Here is a 19909-nt window from a genome sequence, read left to right as displayed (position 1 = left end):
ATCCTTCGCCAGGAGCCTGATTCCAGCAACAACCTCTGCCCTTCTCTCGCATTTCCTCTTTTCCCCTCGCAGGCTTTGGGTACCTGACGAAGCAGCTGATGGGCCTGGCCGGAGGCCGCGTCGTCCTGGCCCTCGAAGGAGGCCACGACCTGACTGCCATTTGCGATGCCTCAGAAGCATGTGTTTCTGCTTTGCTGGGAAACGAGGTACAGAGAAATGAAAAATCCTGCCGTGGCCTCCTGGTGGCACGTGCTTGGGGGCACGTTCCAGGTGCCACAGCCTCTGCCCCCTCGTCCTGCCGAATTTCCAGTTGAGGCATCAAATGTGGGCTTCTCGTTCTCCAAAACAGGGGATGTGCCGCACCTTTATCCATGCAGTTTGCACCGTGCTCCTAAGAAAGTCACCGATTAGTTTCATTTGCTTCTGAAGTTACTGTCCACACCTTCCCCTCTCTTTGCAGTCCCCCTGCCAGTATATCTGCTCCATTGAGCAGCGTGCTTGATGCTGCTTTCTTTTCTACTTTTTCCTCAACATTTCATTTCCTACCTTCTGCTCATTGCTGTTTTGAAAGAACTCTTAAAGAAGTTGGCTGGAAAAGCCAGGGTGTTTGATTGCAAGATAAGAAGAAGGCAGAGAAGTACACAAAGGAAGTCTAGTTTCTGGTTTCTAGAAATGTTGGGATATTTTCCTACAGAGGCAGATTCTTTGGCTTCTCTGCCTCTTCTTTCTGTGGTGGGATTAAAGAAAAAATGATTCAGACTTTTCGCAGCCCTCCCCTTGATGCAGCCAGGCTTTAGAATCTACTGTAGCTGGCACCATTTCTTCCAGCGTGACTGATAATGGAAAGCTTCCCAGTGGTGGCATTTGATGTGTTTTGGACTCAAGGTGTTCAGGCTCATCCACTACAGAAACACTGCAGCAAGCACAGCAGTCAGCTGCCAACAGTAAAATCTCAGATTGGGAACCTTGTGCATTTGTTGTGTCTCTACCTCTGCATATACTTCTGTTCAAGAAGCATATTTATAATTTGTGGGTTATGAGTTTGAACACATTATTTGTTTGGGTCTGGCCTCTTTCTTTTCCGTACACGTGTTCTTCACACAGAGAACAGCCACACTCATCCTGATGGCTGAGTCTTGGACTGGTACAGTAGACTGCAAAAGTGCCTTGCACTGATTTTCTACCTAGGAAAATTGTACTCTTCTCAGAGAAGCACAAGCTGGAGCCATGGACACAGTCCCTGTTTGTTACCTGCTGCAGTTGCCGTGGCACGGTTGGCACTCTGGGCCTGCTCAAAGCAATTGTTGAGGGTTGATGACACACATAACAGCAGCACAAGGCTTTTCCCTTGGCTGTGTATACCTAAGAAGTTCAGCTTTGTGTTGCAGGATCCATTCAGACTTGAAGTTGGAGGTGGCTGGCTAGTGTGTTTGAATTTTTTTTAGGTTGCCTTTTTAGTTTGCCTTCAGTACCCCGTGCGAATGAGCAAGTTTCAAAAGGCTGCAGTAGATGGACGCAAAGAGGCTGCTGAGGTGACCTCTTACAGAACAGACCTCTGAAGGCATTGGTCTCTTCTGCAGAGCAAGAGACCTTCCTGCCTGTTGGTGAAGGGAGGAGGTTCCTCCCAAAGCTTTCACCTGCCGTGGAGAGCACAGCCAGGCTCTCTTTGCTGAAGAAGCCACAGTGCAGGAGCTGATGGAAGCCTTGTGGTCAGCATCTGAAGGTGCAGTAAGTAGCACAGAGAAGAGAAACCAAGCAGAATTTCAGCTGTCAGTCTGCCTGTGGTGGGAGCTGACTGCAGGGACTGATGGTGAGCCCTGGGCAGGCTTGTTGTGACTCAGTTCAGGTCAGTGATGAGTGGCCTTTCTCTGGTCTGGGAAGCTGGAGCAGGGAGGTACAGACTGCCTGTGTTCCCTGCCTGCTAGCCTTTTGAAGGAATGCTATGTCTCTCAGTATCCAAACTCTTTGTGAAGGATGACAGTGCCTGAGGAAACTTCACCAACCAGTCTAATACATCATCAGTGAAACAGCTGGGATTCATAAAAAGCATCTGCTTCAGTCATCCAGCATCCCATCTCCAACCATCCAGAGAGTATCCATTCCTTGCGCTTGGCCAGACAGCTCTGATAAGACACTCAACATAGGTAACCTGTCCAGCACACCAACCCTTGGGACAGACGAAAACCCAGGAGCCAGTAAGCAGAGGAAGAGCAGAGTTGATGTAACAGCACCTGTGTCGCTTCATCTGGCAGCAATGGCACTGTTGTCAGCACAGACGATCAGCTCCACACAAATAAGGATGCAGCCAGCTCTAATGGCAGGATGCACTTTGAAGGAGAGACTGAGGAAATAACATGTGAAAGATGTCATTCCTCTCACTTAATGTAGCGCTGTGGTGCGGGCGGGTGGCTGCAATGTGGGGTGAGGATCTGCGTGCAATAAAGGAGTGCTTGATCCGAGCCACAAATGTGTTTGGGAGCGCGTAGCTCTGGGAGATCTTAGCATTCACGATAGCTTGGCTGTTGTCAGCTGGCTGAGTGTTTCCATTTAGCAGAGTGAATATTGATCCTTAAAGGTAAAAAAAAAAAAAAAAAAAAAAAAACTTTTGTTTTTTTAATCACTGCATCGGGACATCTATAAAGCGCTTTTAAATATTTAAAGATGGAGCTATTCTCACTTTTCCTAGGTGGGCTGTAAGGCTGCGCAGATATCATGATAATGTTCCCTTACCCGCACATCAAAAAGCAGGAAACACTCGTTTTATCAAGGTCTTTTATAAAGCCTTTTTAATGCAAGAAAGTTGGAGGGAACTGCTGTTGCTTTGTCCCGCGGCCCTTTGATGGGGTTTGATATACAGTGTGCTAGGCAGCTCTGCATGCGTGCACATGGACAGCCAGCTGCGGCCGGCGACGGGTGCGGGGAAGTGTGCTTGCTGCAGAGAGCCGGTTGTGTTACGTGAGGAAATGGTAGGAAATGAGGGGAGCAGTGCCAGTCCACACAGCGTCTGCCTTCACCGGCGGAGATCAAAACTCCCGCTTTGGAAAAGCGTTATGCAGAGGCAGTTCCCAACTGCCCAGGAAATTAAAGCGGAGCTCGAGCTTTGCAGCAGATTATTTTAATGTGAAATGAGTTAGAGCTGTGTGGGGTGGCTTGAAAATGTTTGAGTTGCTTTGGTTACAAATTCAGTTGTTCGATACTGGCATGATTGCAGCTGAATGCAGGGAAGATCGCTTAAGAGATAATTGCGCCGGTTAGGAAGCGGTGCCAGCGCTGTGCCCCAAGCAGAGCCTGTGCAATGGGAGCTGCTGGTGGCAAGGACAGAGCCAGAGCTACAAGATGTGCTCAGCAGCACTCACAGCACTGCAAAGACTGTGCCATTTTTCGTGCACGAGCAGCAGAGATGTGTCCAGTGTCAGACTCTGGACATCCTGAATGAACAGGGAGGTGATAATAAGCAGTTGTTTAAAAACGTTGCCTAATGCTCAGAGGTATTTTCTTCCTTTTCCGAGTGAGCGATGAGTGAGGCTGTTGTCTGTGAGTGTTGTTTCAGGAGGAGTGCTGCACGGTGGAAATGATTCATCTGTGAAATAGCACACGGCTAAGCTGCCTGGTGTTGTGTGCTTTATGTCAGCATTAACCAAAAGGCACTGGGAAGCTCTTACTAAAGATTTGTCCAGGAATAGCGTTCGCCTTGACTTAATGTCATACAGAAGCTGGCGTTGGCCAGAATTATTTTTAGAGTAAAGAATTTATTAGAAGTGCAATCCGTAATTATTAAATCTGGAGCGGAGCAGTTTCTAGCCCTGATGGAGCACCTATCAAATGGCTGCCATCTGGTCGCGAGAGCAGATCTCTTGGCTGGAGCTTGTCTTGGCTTTGGTCAGAAGTTGCAGTTAAACTTTGCCACAGTTTTTATTAACTATTAAACTGTGACTGCTTCTTTGTTGAGGAGGACCCTCGGATGAGCACTGGTGCATATTTTCAGACACAGTCAACAGCTGCAAGCATTTCTTGTTTTGGATACTCGGCTTTGTGATGAGTGTGTGTTCTTTGTGGAGAACCAGGGGAGAAAAAAAAGGAGGGGGGAAGAAAAGAAAAGGGTTTGGAGAAAATCGACTCAGCTGAAATTTTTTTCTTGAGCACTGAGATGTGAGATGTCTAAGGCTCCAGCCATCAGGCACATATGTGAGCCAAGTAGAGCTGCCCTGCTGGACATCCTCACCTACCAAGCAGACATCTCTGCTGTGCCATTGCAAATCGGTGCTCTACACAACATCACCCAGTTTCCTTCCCTTGGAAGATCCTTTTTAAAGTTTTCAATTATTTATATTCTCTTCTTTTTAATATAAATTGATATATCCGGACTGCAGATCTGGCTTCTTTCCTGTGGAGGGAGGAAGCCCCAGCTCCTGCCTGCTTTTAGAGCCATGCCTGCACAGTGTTAAAATGCTGCTGCTCTTTACAAAGGATGGCAGGAGCCACATGGGTGTATCTTAGGATATTCTTCAGCAGTTTAGAGAAAAAAATGTGTAGTAATAGCTGTGTTGTTGGGGCTTTTTTTGTTGCTTGTTGGCCAATGAGAATCAAGGCAGGCATCATACCAACAACACAAGGTTTAATAACTTCCTGAAGGGCAAAAAGGACAGGTCAGCTTTTCAGAAGACAGTCCTCTTAAAGAGAGAGAAGTGAGAAAACTGGCTGCTTCTCTGAGTCAGTAAATGCAGAGGAATGAAAAAGCTTCCCCTTTTATTTCTTCAGAGGAAAGAAAGAAGTGTGGTCATTGTTGTATTTTTCAGTTGCTTTTATTTTCCTTTCACACCATTAATAGTGAAACCTTTGCACAAGGCAGCCCGGAGCCCTAGTCTTACATTGTGTGAAAACAGACAGCAGCACTTGCCTTATTTTTCTGCTCATGGCAAACAGTCTCCATCCAGGGCTGCAGCGTTTTGTGCTTGTGGAGGAGTGTTGGAGCAGGGGAGGCTGCATGGAATATCGCAGGAGCGCTTAGAAAGTCTGTCTGTTTTGGATATTTAACTAAAGGCAGATAATAGGAATCAGGGGAATGGGGTGGAAGCTTAATGTGGCAGAGCTGTTTGCTAAATCATGCTTAATGCCTCGTCTGTAGCTTGAGATAACATTTCTTCATTCTTCCTCTCCCTCTCCAGCTCGACCCTCTTCCAGAAAAGGTTCTCCAGCAGAGAGCAAATGCTAATGCGGTGCATTCAATGGAGAAAGTGATTGAGATACACAGTGAGTAAAGCCCATTCACAGAGCTGGTTCCCTGCTGGGCTGCCCTTAGGAGGATACCCATTCCAATTCTTCATTGTCCTGGCAGCTCCGTGTTCAACCTCAGACCACTGCATACCCTCACCCTACTTTGTGGATTGTCACTGCATTGTGGACTGGATTTAAGCAACCACCAACTGGTCTTACTGTACACTCAGTAATTTATTGAGTGATGCACAGGGTTAAAAGTCAATTCAAGGAGGTGGTTTGGCTCTTGAGAGAGGACTGTATCAGTGCTCTTTTCTGCAGATCCCGCTGCTTGGCTGGCACAAGTTGAAGCTGTTAAGTGCAGAAGCTTGTGTTCAGGAAAGCAAAGCAAGCTGGGAGGCACCCTGGTCATTGAGCAGGTTGTTCTGGTCTCACTGGGGGAATTAGTATTAAAGCCAGTGCAGTAAAACCTTTAAAATCACTGTAGAGGACAGACTGTCCTACACTTCAGCGTGGGTGCTTATATCTTCAGAAGCAATTCAAGTATCTCTGACTAACACAAGTCTCATCATGCATTGTTGCATTCGTTAGTGAAGAGTGGATAGGGATGAAAGAACATTGCATGAAACTGCTAATATTGTGGGTTTATTTAGTTGAGATTAAAATCATTGTGGTTAAAGGTTTCCTGGGGATATTCTTGAGGAATGGAGTGAAAAGAGTCTGAATAACATGGGAATCCCACTGTGCTAGGTCTTGACATCTTCCCACTTCAAACACTTGTGGTGTAGAACTGGAGGGAGGCTAGTCTCCTCTTTATAGGAATAAAGTAGAGCTCAAAAAAGGCCAAATGATTTCCCCCCCCTCAGAAGTGCCCGGTAGCTTTAGAAATCTCAATTCCATTTCCAGCAGCCACTCTGCTGACTCAAAATGCTCAGCAGCGATGTGACACCTTGAGTCAACTAGTGGCATTTCTTTCTTTTTCCATTAAACTGAGCAAAGCAACTCGGAAGAGGGGTTTTAAGTAAGACCGTCAGGTCACCTTTCTTCCGTAGCCAAAGGAGAAGAGCTTCTTTCATTGCAAGCCAGTGATTCAGCCCTGATTTGACATCCTGGTTGTCTTTGGGGGAGAGAACTGGTTCATTTTTGTAGATGCTTTATTAAAGCATGTTTTCCCCTACAAAACATCTCTCAGCCCAGGAGAGCTGTTACGTCTCCATTCTTCCTGTGTGATTCCAGCTGTGGAAATCTGTTACTTTAGCCTCCCTCCTCCATTTTTAGTTCTTTTTTATGAACAAGGGTTTTACCCCTTATAAACAGGGAATACTTGGTTGTCCTGCTGCACAGTTTTCTGCTGAAATATGTCCTGCTGATGGTATGCTTGCCTACATAACAAAACAAGACAAACATTTATTCAAAACGTAGATCTTCAAGACACAGCAGAATTGCAGCACCATTGATTAATATGTGGCAAGAAGTAGGAGTTTTGGCAATTCTTGGATGTCGCTTTTGAAATTGTGTAGAAAATAAATTGGATTTTTCTGCATAGAGAGCAGAGCAGCCTCTCTCACAAGCAGCCTACTTGACCATAAGGGTCAGCGATGATCTCCTGCTGTATCAGAGCTCGTGACAGAGAGCTGTGAGCAGGAGAGAGGAATCCGTCTCACCACTTACCAAGCCTGGAAGGTTCCAAGGGGTTTCCCTTGGCTGTGCCCCCAGAAGTTCCCTCCATACCCAGGAGCCTCATGGCAGGCCTGGAAGTGGCAGCAAGTATGGCTTAAGACTGCGTTTTGCGTAAGCCTGGTGTGTCCTCCCCAGTCAGTTCTCAGCTATCTATCACTGGGCATAGGAAGGTTGGTTGTGTGGAGCTGTAAGCAGCCTGACCTATGAATGGCAGCCCTGCCCACAGCCAGAGGTTGGAACTGGGTGATCCCATTAAGGTTCCTCCCAACCCATGCATTCTGTGATTCTTTGAACAGGTGACTTGACCCATCCTGATGCAGGGGACCTAACTGCTGCTTTTCTCACCTCTCCCCAGGCAAGTATTGGCATTCACTCCAGCGCTATGCCTCCACAGTGGGCTATTCCCTGGTTGAGGCACAGAAGTGTGAGAACGAAGAGGCTGAGACAGTGACAGCCATGGCATCTCTGTCGGTAGGCGTGAAGCCAGCTGAGAAGCGGTGAGTTGCTTTTGTCATCACAGGTGGCCTTGGGGGCAGCCTACTGGGTTAATCTTTGCCTTTTACCCATTGCACATGCATTCACCCATCTCCTTCCTTTCGTGCATTCTCTAAAGACCTGGGCTGCAAGAGAAGTTCACTTGCATGAGCCCCAGATGTTACCTTAGTGTTGTGCACACATTGCCTGATCCCTCTGCTCCAGTCAGAGCAGAATGTGTTTTTGGACCATGAGAGGAAATAAATTTTGCTGCAAAAATTTCAGAGTTGCACAGTGGAAGCACTTTGTTTGAAAAAAACCTTTTTGGAGGCAAATTTTAATTCTAGGTAAGCCAGCTGAGCAAAATTACCTGCAGGGAAGGTGATAGGAACATAAGGTGTGAGATTTAGCGCTACGAATTATCCGGCTCTCGTGCTCAACCATCTTTTCTCTCCTCCCTCTTCCCTCCCTGCCTGGCTGTGAAATTGCTCAGACCCGATGATGAACCGATGGAAGAGGAACCTCCCCTGTAGCATTCATCTTCGAGCTGGAGTTCTCCTGTTTGTTTGTCTTCGTCTTGAAGCTCTGCCAAGAAGCTTTCTCTTGTTACTCCTGCGTCCTGTCATGGTTTTTTCCAGAATACAGAAGGACAACCAGGTGTAAAGCAAAGCAACCGAAAAATCTCTCCGTATCTATACGCGTCTACAGTATATATTTGCTGAAAATGAAAAATGCTGGTGAAGAGCAGTAAAGGACTGACAACGCTGGGCACTCTTCCTCTGGTCCTCACCGGGAGTGGAAAGGGGAACGACGCCCGTGAAGTCTTTGGCAGAGTTGCCAAAAAGTCAAAGATTCAACAACACACGTGAAAATAAAACAAACAGACCTTAACGTGAAACTGGTGCTTACAATTTGATTACCCACAATTCAGCAATCTCCGCTTGAACCACTTTGACCCATCTTGTAGTTTCATTTCTTGGATTTTTTAAATGGCTCTTGCCTGCCTGTGAGTCAACGACGCTATTGTCGAAACCAGAACAATGTGAGATGGTGTATTTTTAATGGGGAGGGACAGGGAAAGAGGACTAGTCTTACATCTAAAGGAAAGGGAAAGAGAGGGGGGAAACGCAGAAAAGGAAACGGTAGCCCAGATGGAGTCGGCTTTATTGTCTCCAAAGCCATCTGAAGATGAGTTTGTGCCTTTTTTTTTTTAATTGATGGATATGGTGCAGCTGGATTTTTGAAGTTTGAGGAACAATGCCTTAAGTAAAAACAAAAAAACACAAAAAAGAACAAAAACAAACAAAAAAAAACACGAAAAAAAAAGAAAACGCAGCAGTTCGTGAATATTTTTCCTCTGGTTGGAAAGCCAAGAACTGCCATCAGGAAGGAAGACTTTTTGGCTTGTGCTGGCATGATGGTGGGAAGCAGGCATCAGCTGAACAGAGCGTCTCCAAAAACTGTCTACAAGTTTGGATTTGTTTTGTTTTCTTTCATTGCTGTTTCAAAAAAAAAAAAAAAAAAAAAAAACTAACAAAAAAAAACAAAAAAAAAAGAAAAAATTAAGGTAGTTGCCAAGAAAGTGGCAAATACTGTTGGGTCTTTGAAATTCAACCATTTTTAAAATCAAATTTTCAAATGTTTTCTCTCTTCTACATTATCTAGTAATTGAACTTATCAATTTGGTTGTTGAAGCATGTATTAGACACAAATGCAGGTTTAAGACTGGAATGCTTTTTATTAAAAGCAACTAGCATGAGATATTGCTTAAATTGTTAGGTATAAATATATATATGTGTATAATGTATATTCCAAATGTATTCCAAGCTTAGAAACCGGATTCCTATGAATTATTGATAAAATATTTATAATGCATTTATAGAAAAATATATGTAATAAATGCATACTATAACAGTAGCCATTGAAAGTTCCCTAGGGACAGATTTGTGAATTGGAATGTCGAGGTGCTTTTGGAAAAGGATCCAGGTAGAAACTTGAGGACTTTCGGACAACAGGTTGGAAAGTTTTCAGATTGCCAACACGTTAGCCACTGGGCAACTACCCTAAACATTTGTATTTTAATTTAAGATTTTTAGTTACGATCCTTTTCTAAAAAAAAAAAAAAAAAAAAAAAGAAGAAAAAAAAAGAAAAAAAAGAATGAGTTTTTTATAGCAAAGACTATGAATTTGCTGTTGATTTTTATATCGATATTTCACAAAACCCTACAGAAGCCTTGTTTATGTGAATCTGACATTTGTTTTCTATTTGGCAGGTTTTGTTTCCGAATGGCAATAGTGTCCAAACCTTTCTCCTCCCATTTTTTTTTCTTGCTTGTACATTATTTTCTTTCTTTTTCTTTCTTTCCTCCCTTCCTCCCCCCCCCTTTTCCCCTCCCCCTTTAAGTCTTTTGTACAGTGAGCAGCTTTCTGCAGGCGTAAGGAATTGTTGCAGATTGTCAGAGTTTATTTTTGGAAGGCGTGCGTTTACCGAGGAGGAGGGAATGCAATGAGCTCTTTTGTATAATACCGCCGACTGTATATTTCCTCAGTTCTGTTATAGTAGCTCTGTAAAGAAAATAAGGAGTTTTCTTACCTTCGACATAGTAGTATTACAATGGGTGACGTATTTATCCTCCATGTGGATTGTAGTGAGGATTCCACGCGGCTTTAGTAGCTATCATACGGAAAGCTTGTCAGACACTCGGACAGCTGGCATCTTCTCTCTCATGCACACGGACACGCAGACACGCACACACACACCCCACGTACTCTTCCCCTCTCCCCTTCTTTCTGAAGAAGTTGCAACTCGAGCTGCCTGAAGAACTGTTTCCTGAGCGATTTCTCCAAGCCGAGCTGGAACGCGGCCCCGGGAGCAGCCCCTCATCCCTGGCTCAAGGAAGAGGCGAGCAGCTTAGAGGAGACCAGATTGGAGAGTGTACCTTCTTGCAGCAGCGTAGGATAGCACAGATCCCTCGTCTGAACAACCAAGGGTAGATTTTTCTTTTATTCTGTTCTTAGGAGAACCAACGGGGTCATTTCTAGTAACTTCTTTTCCAGTTCTTGAAGGGGCTGTTTTCATTCCGTTCAAGACTTGCTTGTGGAAGGAATTTGAAGCATACCATACGTGTGAGCAAATGCAAGAGGCTTTTGTTTTTTGTTTCTCGGTTTATAATGCAGTTGAAAAACCAGACACTACTGTATTTGAGTTTTGCAGACCCAAGTACGTTTTTAAGTCACAAATAGCTTTGGTCACTAGGACCATCCTCGGCGCGTTCTGCACGCAGCCTTTCCCGTGTGGACGCACGGCGTGCCCACAGGCGCTGTTTTTTCCAATGACCACTTTGCTGCTGTGATCTAAACTCAACCCGGCCGCAGGATCTGGTGACTGACTTTCCATTTTCCTTTGGCCGTTTCTGAGCTGTGGGCAGTGACCACGTTTACATGAGCATTTCTGTTGTCAGATCTTCCTGGCGGTTTTGTATTTCCACTCTCCGTTGGGGCGAACCTTTTTGCGCTCCTGAGAGCCGGCCGTGCTGGGCTGGTTTCTTACAAAACTGGCCTCCCATGGCTTTCAGGATGCCACGTTTGTTTCTTGCCATCATTTCTCTGAGCCTGCCCAAGGAGAGAAGGGCTTCCCGAGGCTCCGGAGCTCGTCTCCTCCCCATCCCAGCCCACGTGGATCCGCTTCCAAGCTGTGCCCGTGGCCCAGGCCAGCTCTGGGCAGCACAGTGGAGGAGGAGCCCTTGTTTTGAGGCATTTTTCCCTTTTTGAGCCTACAGCTTCTTCCTTTCGGGTGCCAGTGTCACGGCACGGCCCCGCCGGCGTGGCTGGCAGTACACGAGTAACCATTTGTTTTTTACTTTCGATACGGAACATTCCTTTTTTATTAGTCTCGGTCATGTATTCATTCCATTCTTCCTTTTGTAAACTTTTTGGGCCCACGTCTTTTATGGGCATTGATATATATAAATATATATATAAATATATATGAATATATTTTTTTAAGTTTCCTACACTTTGAGGTTGCATGGTCTGTAAGGTTGGCATGTCTTTATATTGTATACAGATTTTGCACGCCAAACTTGGCAGCTTTGAAAACGGAGGAAAAAAAAAAAAAAAGAAAAAGAAAAAAAAAAAAAAAAAAAACAAAGGGGGGGGTTTTTGGTTTTGTTTTGTTTTTCCTTCTTTTGTTTTTTTTTTTTTTTTTCCCTGTTGTTTTTTTCCTCTCGTGGCATTTGCGGAGACTGAGGTTGGGACGTTTTTGTCACACGCACGCACCCGCACCCACACACACACACACACACGCAAAGGAAGGAGAGTGGGAAACGTTTGTCACGTCTCAGTGAACTTAAGAGATCATGCTTTTTGTTGTTAAGAAAGAGTTAAAAAGGACTACTTAAACATTTCTCATTTTAAGAAGAAGAAAAAGACATTTATCTAGCACTTGTGACTTACCAATAATAGAGTTTATTGTATTTATGTGGAAACAGTGTTTTTAGGGAAGCTACGCAGAACACACAAAGTTAACTGCCTGTGTCATTACTATTCTTTTTTTTTTAATTTGGTTGGGTATTTTATTTTGATTTCTTGGCTGGGTGGGGAGGTCGGATGCAACCTTTTGTCAACACACGCAGTCATTAATTCTGAGGTGATGAATGACGAGGACTTTAAGGAGTTAACTCTGCAGCACAGCTGTGTTAACTTTTTTACAATTACTTTTACATGCTGTCTTGCTAGGTTTCACTTTAAGCAGTCGTGTACTGTGCAACACTGTGGTTTAAAACAAGACTTTACATCGAAAGGAAAATCATGTTTCTTCATTGTCACGAAGTTGAGCTCGTTCTCAGCTCATCTTCACTTTGTCTTTGATATTGATGAAAAAGTATCCTATTGAAAGAAAATAAATTAACACTTTTCTGTGCTCCATAGTGGAGGCGCTATTTTCCAATTTATGAGGATGACAAACTTATATATATAATATATATATAAAAGTGGGGGGAGGGGTTGAAACATTATTCACCCGAGAGCTTATTACAGATATGTAGTATCAAAAAGTTGTAACTATATTATATTCTACTTTATACCTATACATGCTCAGTATGACGTCACCATTGGTAGCAGCTACCGGTTTACGCTGTAATTTAGACACAATTTCACTCTTATTGTATGGACCCTTCTTTAAGTGATGGTAGCATTCTTTGTGCTAAATTTTCTGATGGTCCTTTGTTTTACTTGATGGAGTTGGAATATTTTTCTCACTCTTGTTTTTGCTTGTTTTTTTTTTATTTTTTTTTTTTTCCTCTTTTCTCTCTTTTTGGTTTCGTGGGGTTTTTTGTTGTTGTTGTTGTTGGTTTCTTTTTTTTTTTTTTTTGTTTTTTTTAACTGGCCAATGGTGTCTTTCTCTGACAGTACCGACTTCAATTTCAACTTTATTAGGAGTCCAGTATTTTGTACCACATTATGACAACTTGTTATTCTTGTGGTGTAAATAAAAAGAAAAAGTTAATTATAGTAACACCTTTGTTTCTGTGCCTGATCTTTTTTTCATCCGATGCTTTCGGGTTCGTGTCGTGTTTGACATCATAACAGGCTGCCCAGAGAGCCGGTGCCCCATCCCTGGAGGTGCTCAGGGCCAGGTTGGATGGGGCCCTGGGCAGCCTGAGCTGGTGGGAGGCAGCCAGCCCACAGCAGGGGGGTTAGAAATTGATGGGCTTTAAGGCACCTTTTAACCCAGACCATTCTGTGATGTTTGATCCGCCCACATCCAGGTGTATACCATGATATCCATGCAAAGAGAATTGCTGCAGCTTCTGCCCAGTCTCCTTTCTGTTTCCAGCCATCCGCGTGCAGAGTCTGTAAGAAGAAAAAAAGATCTCTGTGAAAGCTGCCGTGCATCCATGCAGTCCCACAGCACGTTTTCAGGGTCGTGGCACGTCCCATTCACTCACTGCAAATGAAACCACAGGTGTGTCGTCCTTTGGGAGAGAGGAGCTGACGAGGGCTGGCTTTTGGGAGTGGCTCCACTCTCAAGAGGATCCTGTCTTGGAGGACCTGGATGCATGTAGCAGGGGGTTTGGAGCTTGATGATCCTTGAGGTCCCTTCCAACCCAAGCCATGTTATGATTCTGTGGTTCCTTCATGGGTTTCCCCAGGAGCAGGGCTGAGGATCTCAGTGCGTGCAGCAGACTCACCCTTTTTTCTTTCCTTTAGCCTCTGTCTTTTTCTTCTTGTGTCTGGAGCTCTCTGAACCATCCAAAGTCCTGTTTCCCCACTCATCAGCAGAAGCATCATCTGACCTCAAGGCAAGCTGCACTTCAGACCGTGCACTTCATGCTTTCATTGTTGGGATGATTTTCATTGTCCTGGATGGAGAAGACAAGTCCCTGGGGCTCCTGCTTGAGCTGAGGCTCGTTTACATCTGCAGAGTGGAGAGATCCATCATGTGCAAACTGCTGCAGAACAAGCCTGATGCCATCTGCCCTGGCGGGCAGCCCTCAGAACAGCGTTCCAGAGTTCACAGCAAGGTGGGAAGGGCCTCAGGAGCTGCAGATTGCCACCATGGGGTGATCTGGCCCTAGGGCTGAGGGCTGGAGATGGCAGAGTGAAGCATGCTCACATACATCTTCAGTATGGGTGCAGCATGCTCATCAGAAGCTGTTAATGTTTTAAGAAGCCCCAGGTCTCGTTCTGCAAAGCCAGATGTGCATTTTGGGCTCTCATAAATGCCCACTGCTGAGTGACGGGCTTGAGACCCAACAAGCTGGGATGGTGGAGGGAGGATGCTTAGAAGGGCCGGGTTTGGAGTTTTGGAGGACAGGCTGTGACAGGGCCTCCTTTGGTGTCCCTGGGACCAGCAGCACCTGATTATCTTTAAAGGAGGAAGAGGAAGTCAAGACTGTGCTTTAAATAAAGGTCCCCTCAAGGATCATCAGGTTTTAGCCCCCCACTGCAAGCTGGGTTGCCAACCACTAGATGTGTTCTAATTGAGTGAGAGATAAAAGGGAAACCTCCATAGGTTGTGGGGAAGCCACTGTCTGCCCTGTTTTGCAACAGCAAACTTTGCACAAACAGTTCCTGCTGAGAATATATTCATATTTCACGGCTGTGCAAATAAAGCCTCTCCCAGGCTGTGCTAATGAAAAGTTTCAGCAGAGAAGAAGCAAGTCCAGAAGAACTAATTATGGGCTTTGAGAAAAAAAAAAGCAATCATCTCTGTATTTTGTGGGGACTCGCTGGGTTTGTCTGTGAGATTTCTCTTTGGTGGTTATAAGGATAGGTGAGGAGTCTCTTTTCACAGGTGACAGGAAATGGGATGTGAAAAAGATGGCCTCGAGTTGCATTGGGGAGGTTTAGGTTGGATGTTAGACTTTCTTTGTGGAGAGAGTGGTCAGGGATTGGAAGGTGCTGCTGAGAGAGGTGATGGGAGTCTTTGATGTATTTGAGAGATGTGGCTGTGGCACCAAGAGCCACAGGACTCAGTAAGTCAATCTGATAGTTGGACTTCCTGATCTTAAAGGACATAGACACTAAATGACTGCTCTATGGCTCTGTGTAGAAATCTGGGAAGCCACCTGGGGGTGATGGCACACTGCCTAGGCATCTTCCATATGTGCAAGGAGAGCAGCTCTGGAGCATGTGCTGAAGCCACAATTTCTGCTCCTTGTGGTCTCCATTCTGCTAAGTTGCTGTTCATGAAAGGAAAGGTTTAGAATCTGCAAATTCAATATATGTTAAAGGAAAAATAACCTTTTATTTTATTTGGGAGGATCTGGGGATGTATGTACAGACAGCACAGTGCATTTGTCTTTGTGTCAAGGCAGAATTATCAAACGGTCAGCAGTTACAGAAGGGCTGAGGGAGCAAGAGACCTGTTTCCCATTAAATAAGGCAGAGAACGGGGAGCAATTCCCGTGTTTTAAAGCGGATTAAATATCTAGAGTCCTTGAGAAAGCTTTCCAAATTTCACTCTTCAATTACGTGTTTTAGTTTGACGGAGAAGAAAAACAAAATCCCTCCTTCCCCACTGCACAGAGCAATTTCTGCAATCCTCCCAATCCCCGTGAATAACGCAGCCAGCTCAGCTTAGCAGCTGCCCGTCAGTAGGCTCGGCAGGAATCCGTGTGGATCTGGGGGCTGCTTACAAACCATGTGGGTCCCAGCGCTGAGGAGGGTCCCTGCCTATCCCCCCTGCCCAGTAGGCCTTGGTGCATCCCAAGCCCACCAGTAACCCTGCCAAGTCTGAGGAGTCCTGGGCTGATATTGCTGCAGCCAAGAGGAGAAGCCTTGCAGCCTCCATCCCTTTCCGTCCCAGGTTCCGTTGGGGACATCTGCAGGTCCCCAACCCCACGCCTGGGGGATGCAGCATGGGAGGATGCTCACAAGGCTGCTGGATGTCTGTGAGCACAAACCACAGCGTGGCTTCCCATGGCTGGAACCCAACAAGGGCGGTTTGGTTTCCTCTGCACTGATTGATGATGGCTTCTAATAGGTTGATATACTTTTCCCATTTTATGCGACGGTTGATGCTTAGCATGTGGTTGGTGAAATGGCTCTGTGTTCAGTGCTGTAACAAATTGCCTTGGCCAGGTTTATCTGCTGGGCTTCATTAGGGACCTCTGGTGCGCCAGATTCTGGGGGTGCTGAAAATGAGACTTGAATTGAGTTATTCCTTGTGGGTTGCAGGCTAATTCTTCTTTCATCTAAAGCCTTTTCATATTTCACCTCTCTCCCCCTTATCTGTGACGGGTAATTTGATTTGCACTGTTATTTCAAAACAATTCCTTTTGGTTCCCTTTATGAGTTGAGAAAGGCAGGGCTTAAGGACTTAAGCATCACAAGGCTGCTTCCAAACTCTGTTCTGAAGGGGCCTGGGAGGACGCCGGGGGGGGAGGAAGAGCGATGCAGCAGTGCAGCAAATTGTCTGCAGAGTCCATTAGGATTCCTCCAAAGTGCATCCCAGCCTTGCTCCAAGGGCTGGCACGATGGATCACACCACAGTGTGCCAAAGCTCCTGTTCTGAAGGATCCCGGCTCAGCACGCTGGTGCTGCTGCTCTTTTTAGCAATTTATTCCTGGTGCAGCACCATGAAACTCCTCTAGCTGAACCATGTCAGCAGTTGTTTCTGCAGGGAGAAATATAACATGCAGCCACGGGGATTCGTGGCTCACAGCCTCCCACTCGCCTGAAAACACTGAGCCATGATTGCATTCTAGAATCCAGAGCAGCTTGCTTCCCCAGTTCATCAGCAGGGCGGGCAGCAGGTACCCACGCAGCACTGCAAGGAGCCAGCCCTGCCAGAGGGGCATCCCAGTGGCACTGGCATGATATCAAGGGTCAATGGAGAGGCTGAACAAATCCCACGCCAAAACCCCGAGGGCCATCTTGTCAGGGTGGAGGTGCCAGAAAGAAGTCCCTGAGAGCAAAAGACCTCCCAAAAGCAGGTGGACTTCTTGCCTAGAATCCCAGATTTATGGTGGATGCCCAAAAGATGGCAAGCTCTGTGTCATCTGCGGAACAAGAGGTGAGGGTCGGAATTGCTCATGGTGTTGGTGTCTGCGAGACACCTCTTAGAGATGTCCATGAAAGAGAGTTTTCTCCTTTCCCCTTATCCCACTGCAGGACTGGTTTTCTGTGTTTCCCTCTCCCCATCTGAAGGAATTCTTGTCTGCCTCTTCCTCAGCTCTATGGACCTTGGGGAACTGGAGCTTCATGGCAGAGCAGCTCAGACAAAGGCCAAAAGGAGGAGATGAGAAAGAAATCACTGTGAAAATATGCTCTGAAAAATGTATTGGCTTGCAATGCTCCATGGAAGTTCTCAAAGCAAGAAAATCCTAATTGAGAAACTTAAAAATATTCTCCCAGTCTTTTTTTTCCCAGGCAAAATAACAAAAATATGTTAACCCAACCAGTATTTGGTTGGTTGGTGGTTGGTTGGTTGCTGGAAAAGTCCTCTGATTGCCTCTAAAGAGGTTCTCTGATTGCCTCTCAAGCCATCTGTGCACTTGGGCAGCCTCCCCCTGGCCCTGCTGGGCAGCAGCTGATGGTTCACGTGCTTTTCACATTTTTAGCTGATTTTTTTTTTTTTTTTTCCAGACAACTTGGATTTCACTTGAAATCTGTCTGGCAGGACCTGGCCTCCAGCCTGCTTGGAACTGAGGCCCGTGGAGATTAATGACATGGAAAATGAGGAACGCTGACTGTAAAGCTCTGAAATTGTGGGAAAAGGCAGCTTAGAGCCAGGCTTCAGTGAGGAGGTGTGTGACTTGGTCTGGGATGGTGTTTGGAGAGGCAAAGGCTCCTGCTGTTCTTTCAAGGGAACAGCCTCGTATTTAACAAGAACTCTCTCCTCACAATGGAGCTGGAGTGTCTCAAGTACAGCAAGTCCTTTCCTTCCCCTCCTGGCGGTGTGATCCAGGTTTCCGCGGTCAAGAACGTGTTCATGAAAATATGGACAGCACGAGTTGGAGGAGGAATCAGCCAGGAACTCTGATCTCTGATTCCACCTCCTGTTCTGTGAGGAGGAGGAAGGTGCTCACCCTGTTCAGCTTGGTGGCGGGAGGTTGGGGTCTCCAGCAGCAGATGGAACATAGAATTGTAGAACATCCTGAGTGGGAAGGGAACCATAAGGATCATCAAGTCAAACGTGCTTGGGGAATGGGGATGCAGGTAATGTCCCTCTGTCCTGGCTCCATCAGGCCTTCCAACCACAGGGAACACGAGTCACCTCCCTGTCACAGGAAACAACACTGAGATGTGTCTTAAAATGACCTCTTGCTTAATGCTGGTAAGAAGGAATAAGCAGGGTGGGTTAGATTGTACCAGCAGGAAAGGATTTACGTAGCAAGGGACATGAGAAAGTGGCACCTGAGACAATATGAGCCATGCACGGGAAGTCACTGCCATGTGCTTCGTGAGATCTAAAGAGAGAGGCTGAAGAAATGCAGATTTAAACACCTATTTGTGCCCAGACAACAGGCCCTCGGTTGAGAAAGTCCTCTGGGTAAAGCTTGCATCCCTCCACCAGGCAGGTGTAGTTAATTCTGAGCAGCAGAAAACCTGTGAGCACTGTGACTGAAAATTTCCCTGAGCCCCAGGGTCAAATGGAAGAGAAACAGAAATCCTTAATCAGTGGGGGCGATACATTCCCCTAAGGAAGTGCCCCAAATTATTATCCCAAAGACTTTAGCCATGAGAAGCATTACCAACACCACCAGACTGCTGTCAGACCTCTAATTAATAGAGAAGTAGCAGTGCTAGGAGCCTATACTCCTAACAAAATTCACCTATGAACAGCTTTTTGGGCTTATTGTCCCAACAGAATGGGCTTGGACATCACTTACTGTTGAAACCAATGAGGTTTCATGGGGAGGCGAGGATGAATGAGTCCTTAGATGGGGAAAAGTAGAAATCAGTTGGAAAGAAGAAAGAAAGATACATTTGTGCGTATGCATATATATATATGCATTTTTATATGGATAAATTCATGTAAAAATCTGACCCAGACCTGAACTTTTCTGGCATGGAAGCAACATTAAGGAGGAAATACAGCCCTGCCTGCAATTCCTCATTGTATCAGTGGGAGAAACGTTACTGGGTCCAGTAAATCTGCCAGATGGCAACAGGGGATGACATAGGAAGGTGGGACTCGCAAGGAGGGTGCTGCTTTGCCCCTCCTCTGTCTTCCTTGTTAAGGAATGTTAATCTTCCCAGCTCCCAGAGTGCTCTGGGAGATTTGTTTGTACCAAAATCTTTAAGGTGCTTAGAGGCGCTTTTCCTTCCCTCTGTCCCAGAGTCATAGAACTATGGAATCATTCCAGTTGGAAAAGACCTCTCAGATCCCCAAATCCAACCCCATCCCACCCCACTTTGCCCACTGCCCACATCCCTTAGTGCCACATCCCCATGGTTTTGGAACATCTCCAGTGACAGTGACCCCACCATTCCCTGGGCAACTGTGCCAGTGCTTTACTCCCCTTTCTGAGAAGAAATTGTTCCTAATATCCATCCTGTCAGCCTTGTTTTTTTAAGTAACCAGTACAGCACTGTCGGGTGAGGGATGGTCCCAGCTGGGTGTTGGCTGCCCTGAGCTTCTCAGTGCTTCTTGACACATCCAGGAAAAGCCTTTTCAATAAATGCATCAACAACCAGAGAAAATAAAAGATTAGAAACCATCCGGCTGGCAGAGAACCCAGCTGGCTCCTTTGTCCTTGGACTTGTTTATTTTCCATCGCCGTCAAGATTGTCCTCGCTGCTCCGTCACACCAGGAGGAACCACAGCGCGGACCTTCCCCAACTGCTTTGCCTTCGGCATCCTGTCCCTCCTCTTCCTCCCAGTGAGCTCTGACGAATGGGCAGCTCTTCTGAAGAGGAGGGGAGGAGGAAAAAGCACTTCCCCAAGGGCTCGCTGTGATTCCTTGTGAGTGTTTACAGGATTAAAACTAGCAAAAATAAAGCCGGCGGCAGCCGTGCCAAGGAAATGATATCACGGGGCTGATGGAGTCCAGAGCTGCTCGGACAGATCTGTGAGAGATAAAAGGGGAAA

The 19909-nt window shown here is 46.0% G+C and overlaps 1 protein-coding gene and 1 pseudogene across 1 annotated transcript in view; both read left to right on the top strand.

The window, feature by feature from the left end:
• The window catches only part of HDAC4 (histone deacetylase 4), a 74491-nt gene extending 65109 nt beyond the window's left edge, over positions 1 to 9382 (top strand). The window contains exons 18-21 of the mRNA XM_042874434.1: positions 73 to 206; positions 5166 to 5250; positions 7250 to 7391; positions 7862 to 9382. Coding sequence (XP_042730368.1) covers positions 73 to 206; positions 5166 to 5250; positions 7250 to 7391; positions 7862 to 7901 — 401 coding nt within the window. The 3' untranslated portion in view covers positions 7902 to 9382. The remainder of the gene's footprint in view (positions 1 to 72; positions 207 to 5165; positions 5251 to 7249; positions 7392 to 7861) is intronic.
• LOC122181757 lies at positions 8783 to 12954 on the top strand (annotated as a pseudogene).
• Positions 12955 to 19909: the final 6955 nt, after the last annotated feature.

This window comes from Lagopus leucura, unplaced genomic scaffold, assembly GCF_019238085.1.
Source record: "Lagopus leucura isolate 7727_CA_CO unplaced genomic scaffold, USGS_WTPT01 Super-Scaffold_100012, whole genome shotgun sequence".
NCBI classification, from domain to species: Eukaryota; Metazoa; Chordata; class Aves; order Galliformes; family Phasianidae; genus Lagopus; species Lagopus leucura.
This window is presented reverse-complemented; position numbering and strand designations above follow the sequence as displayed.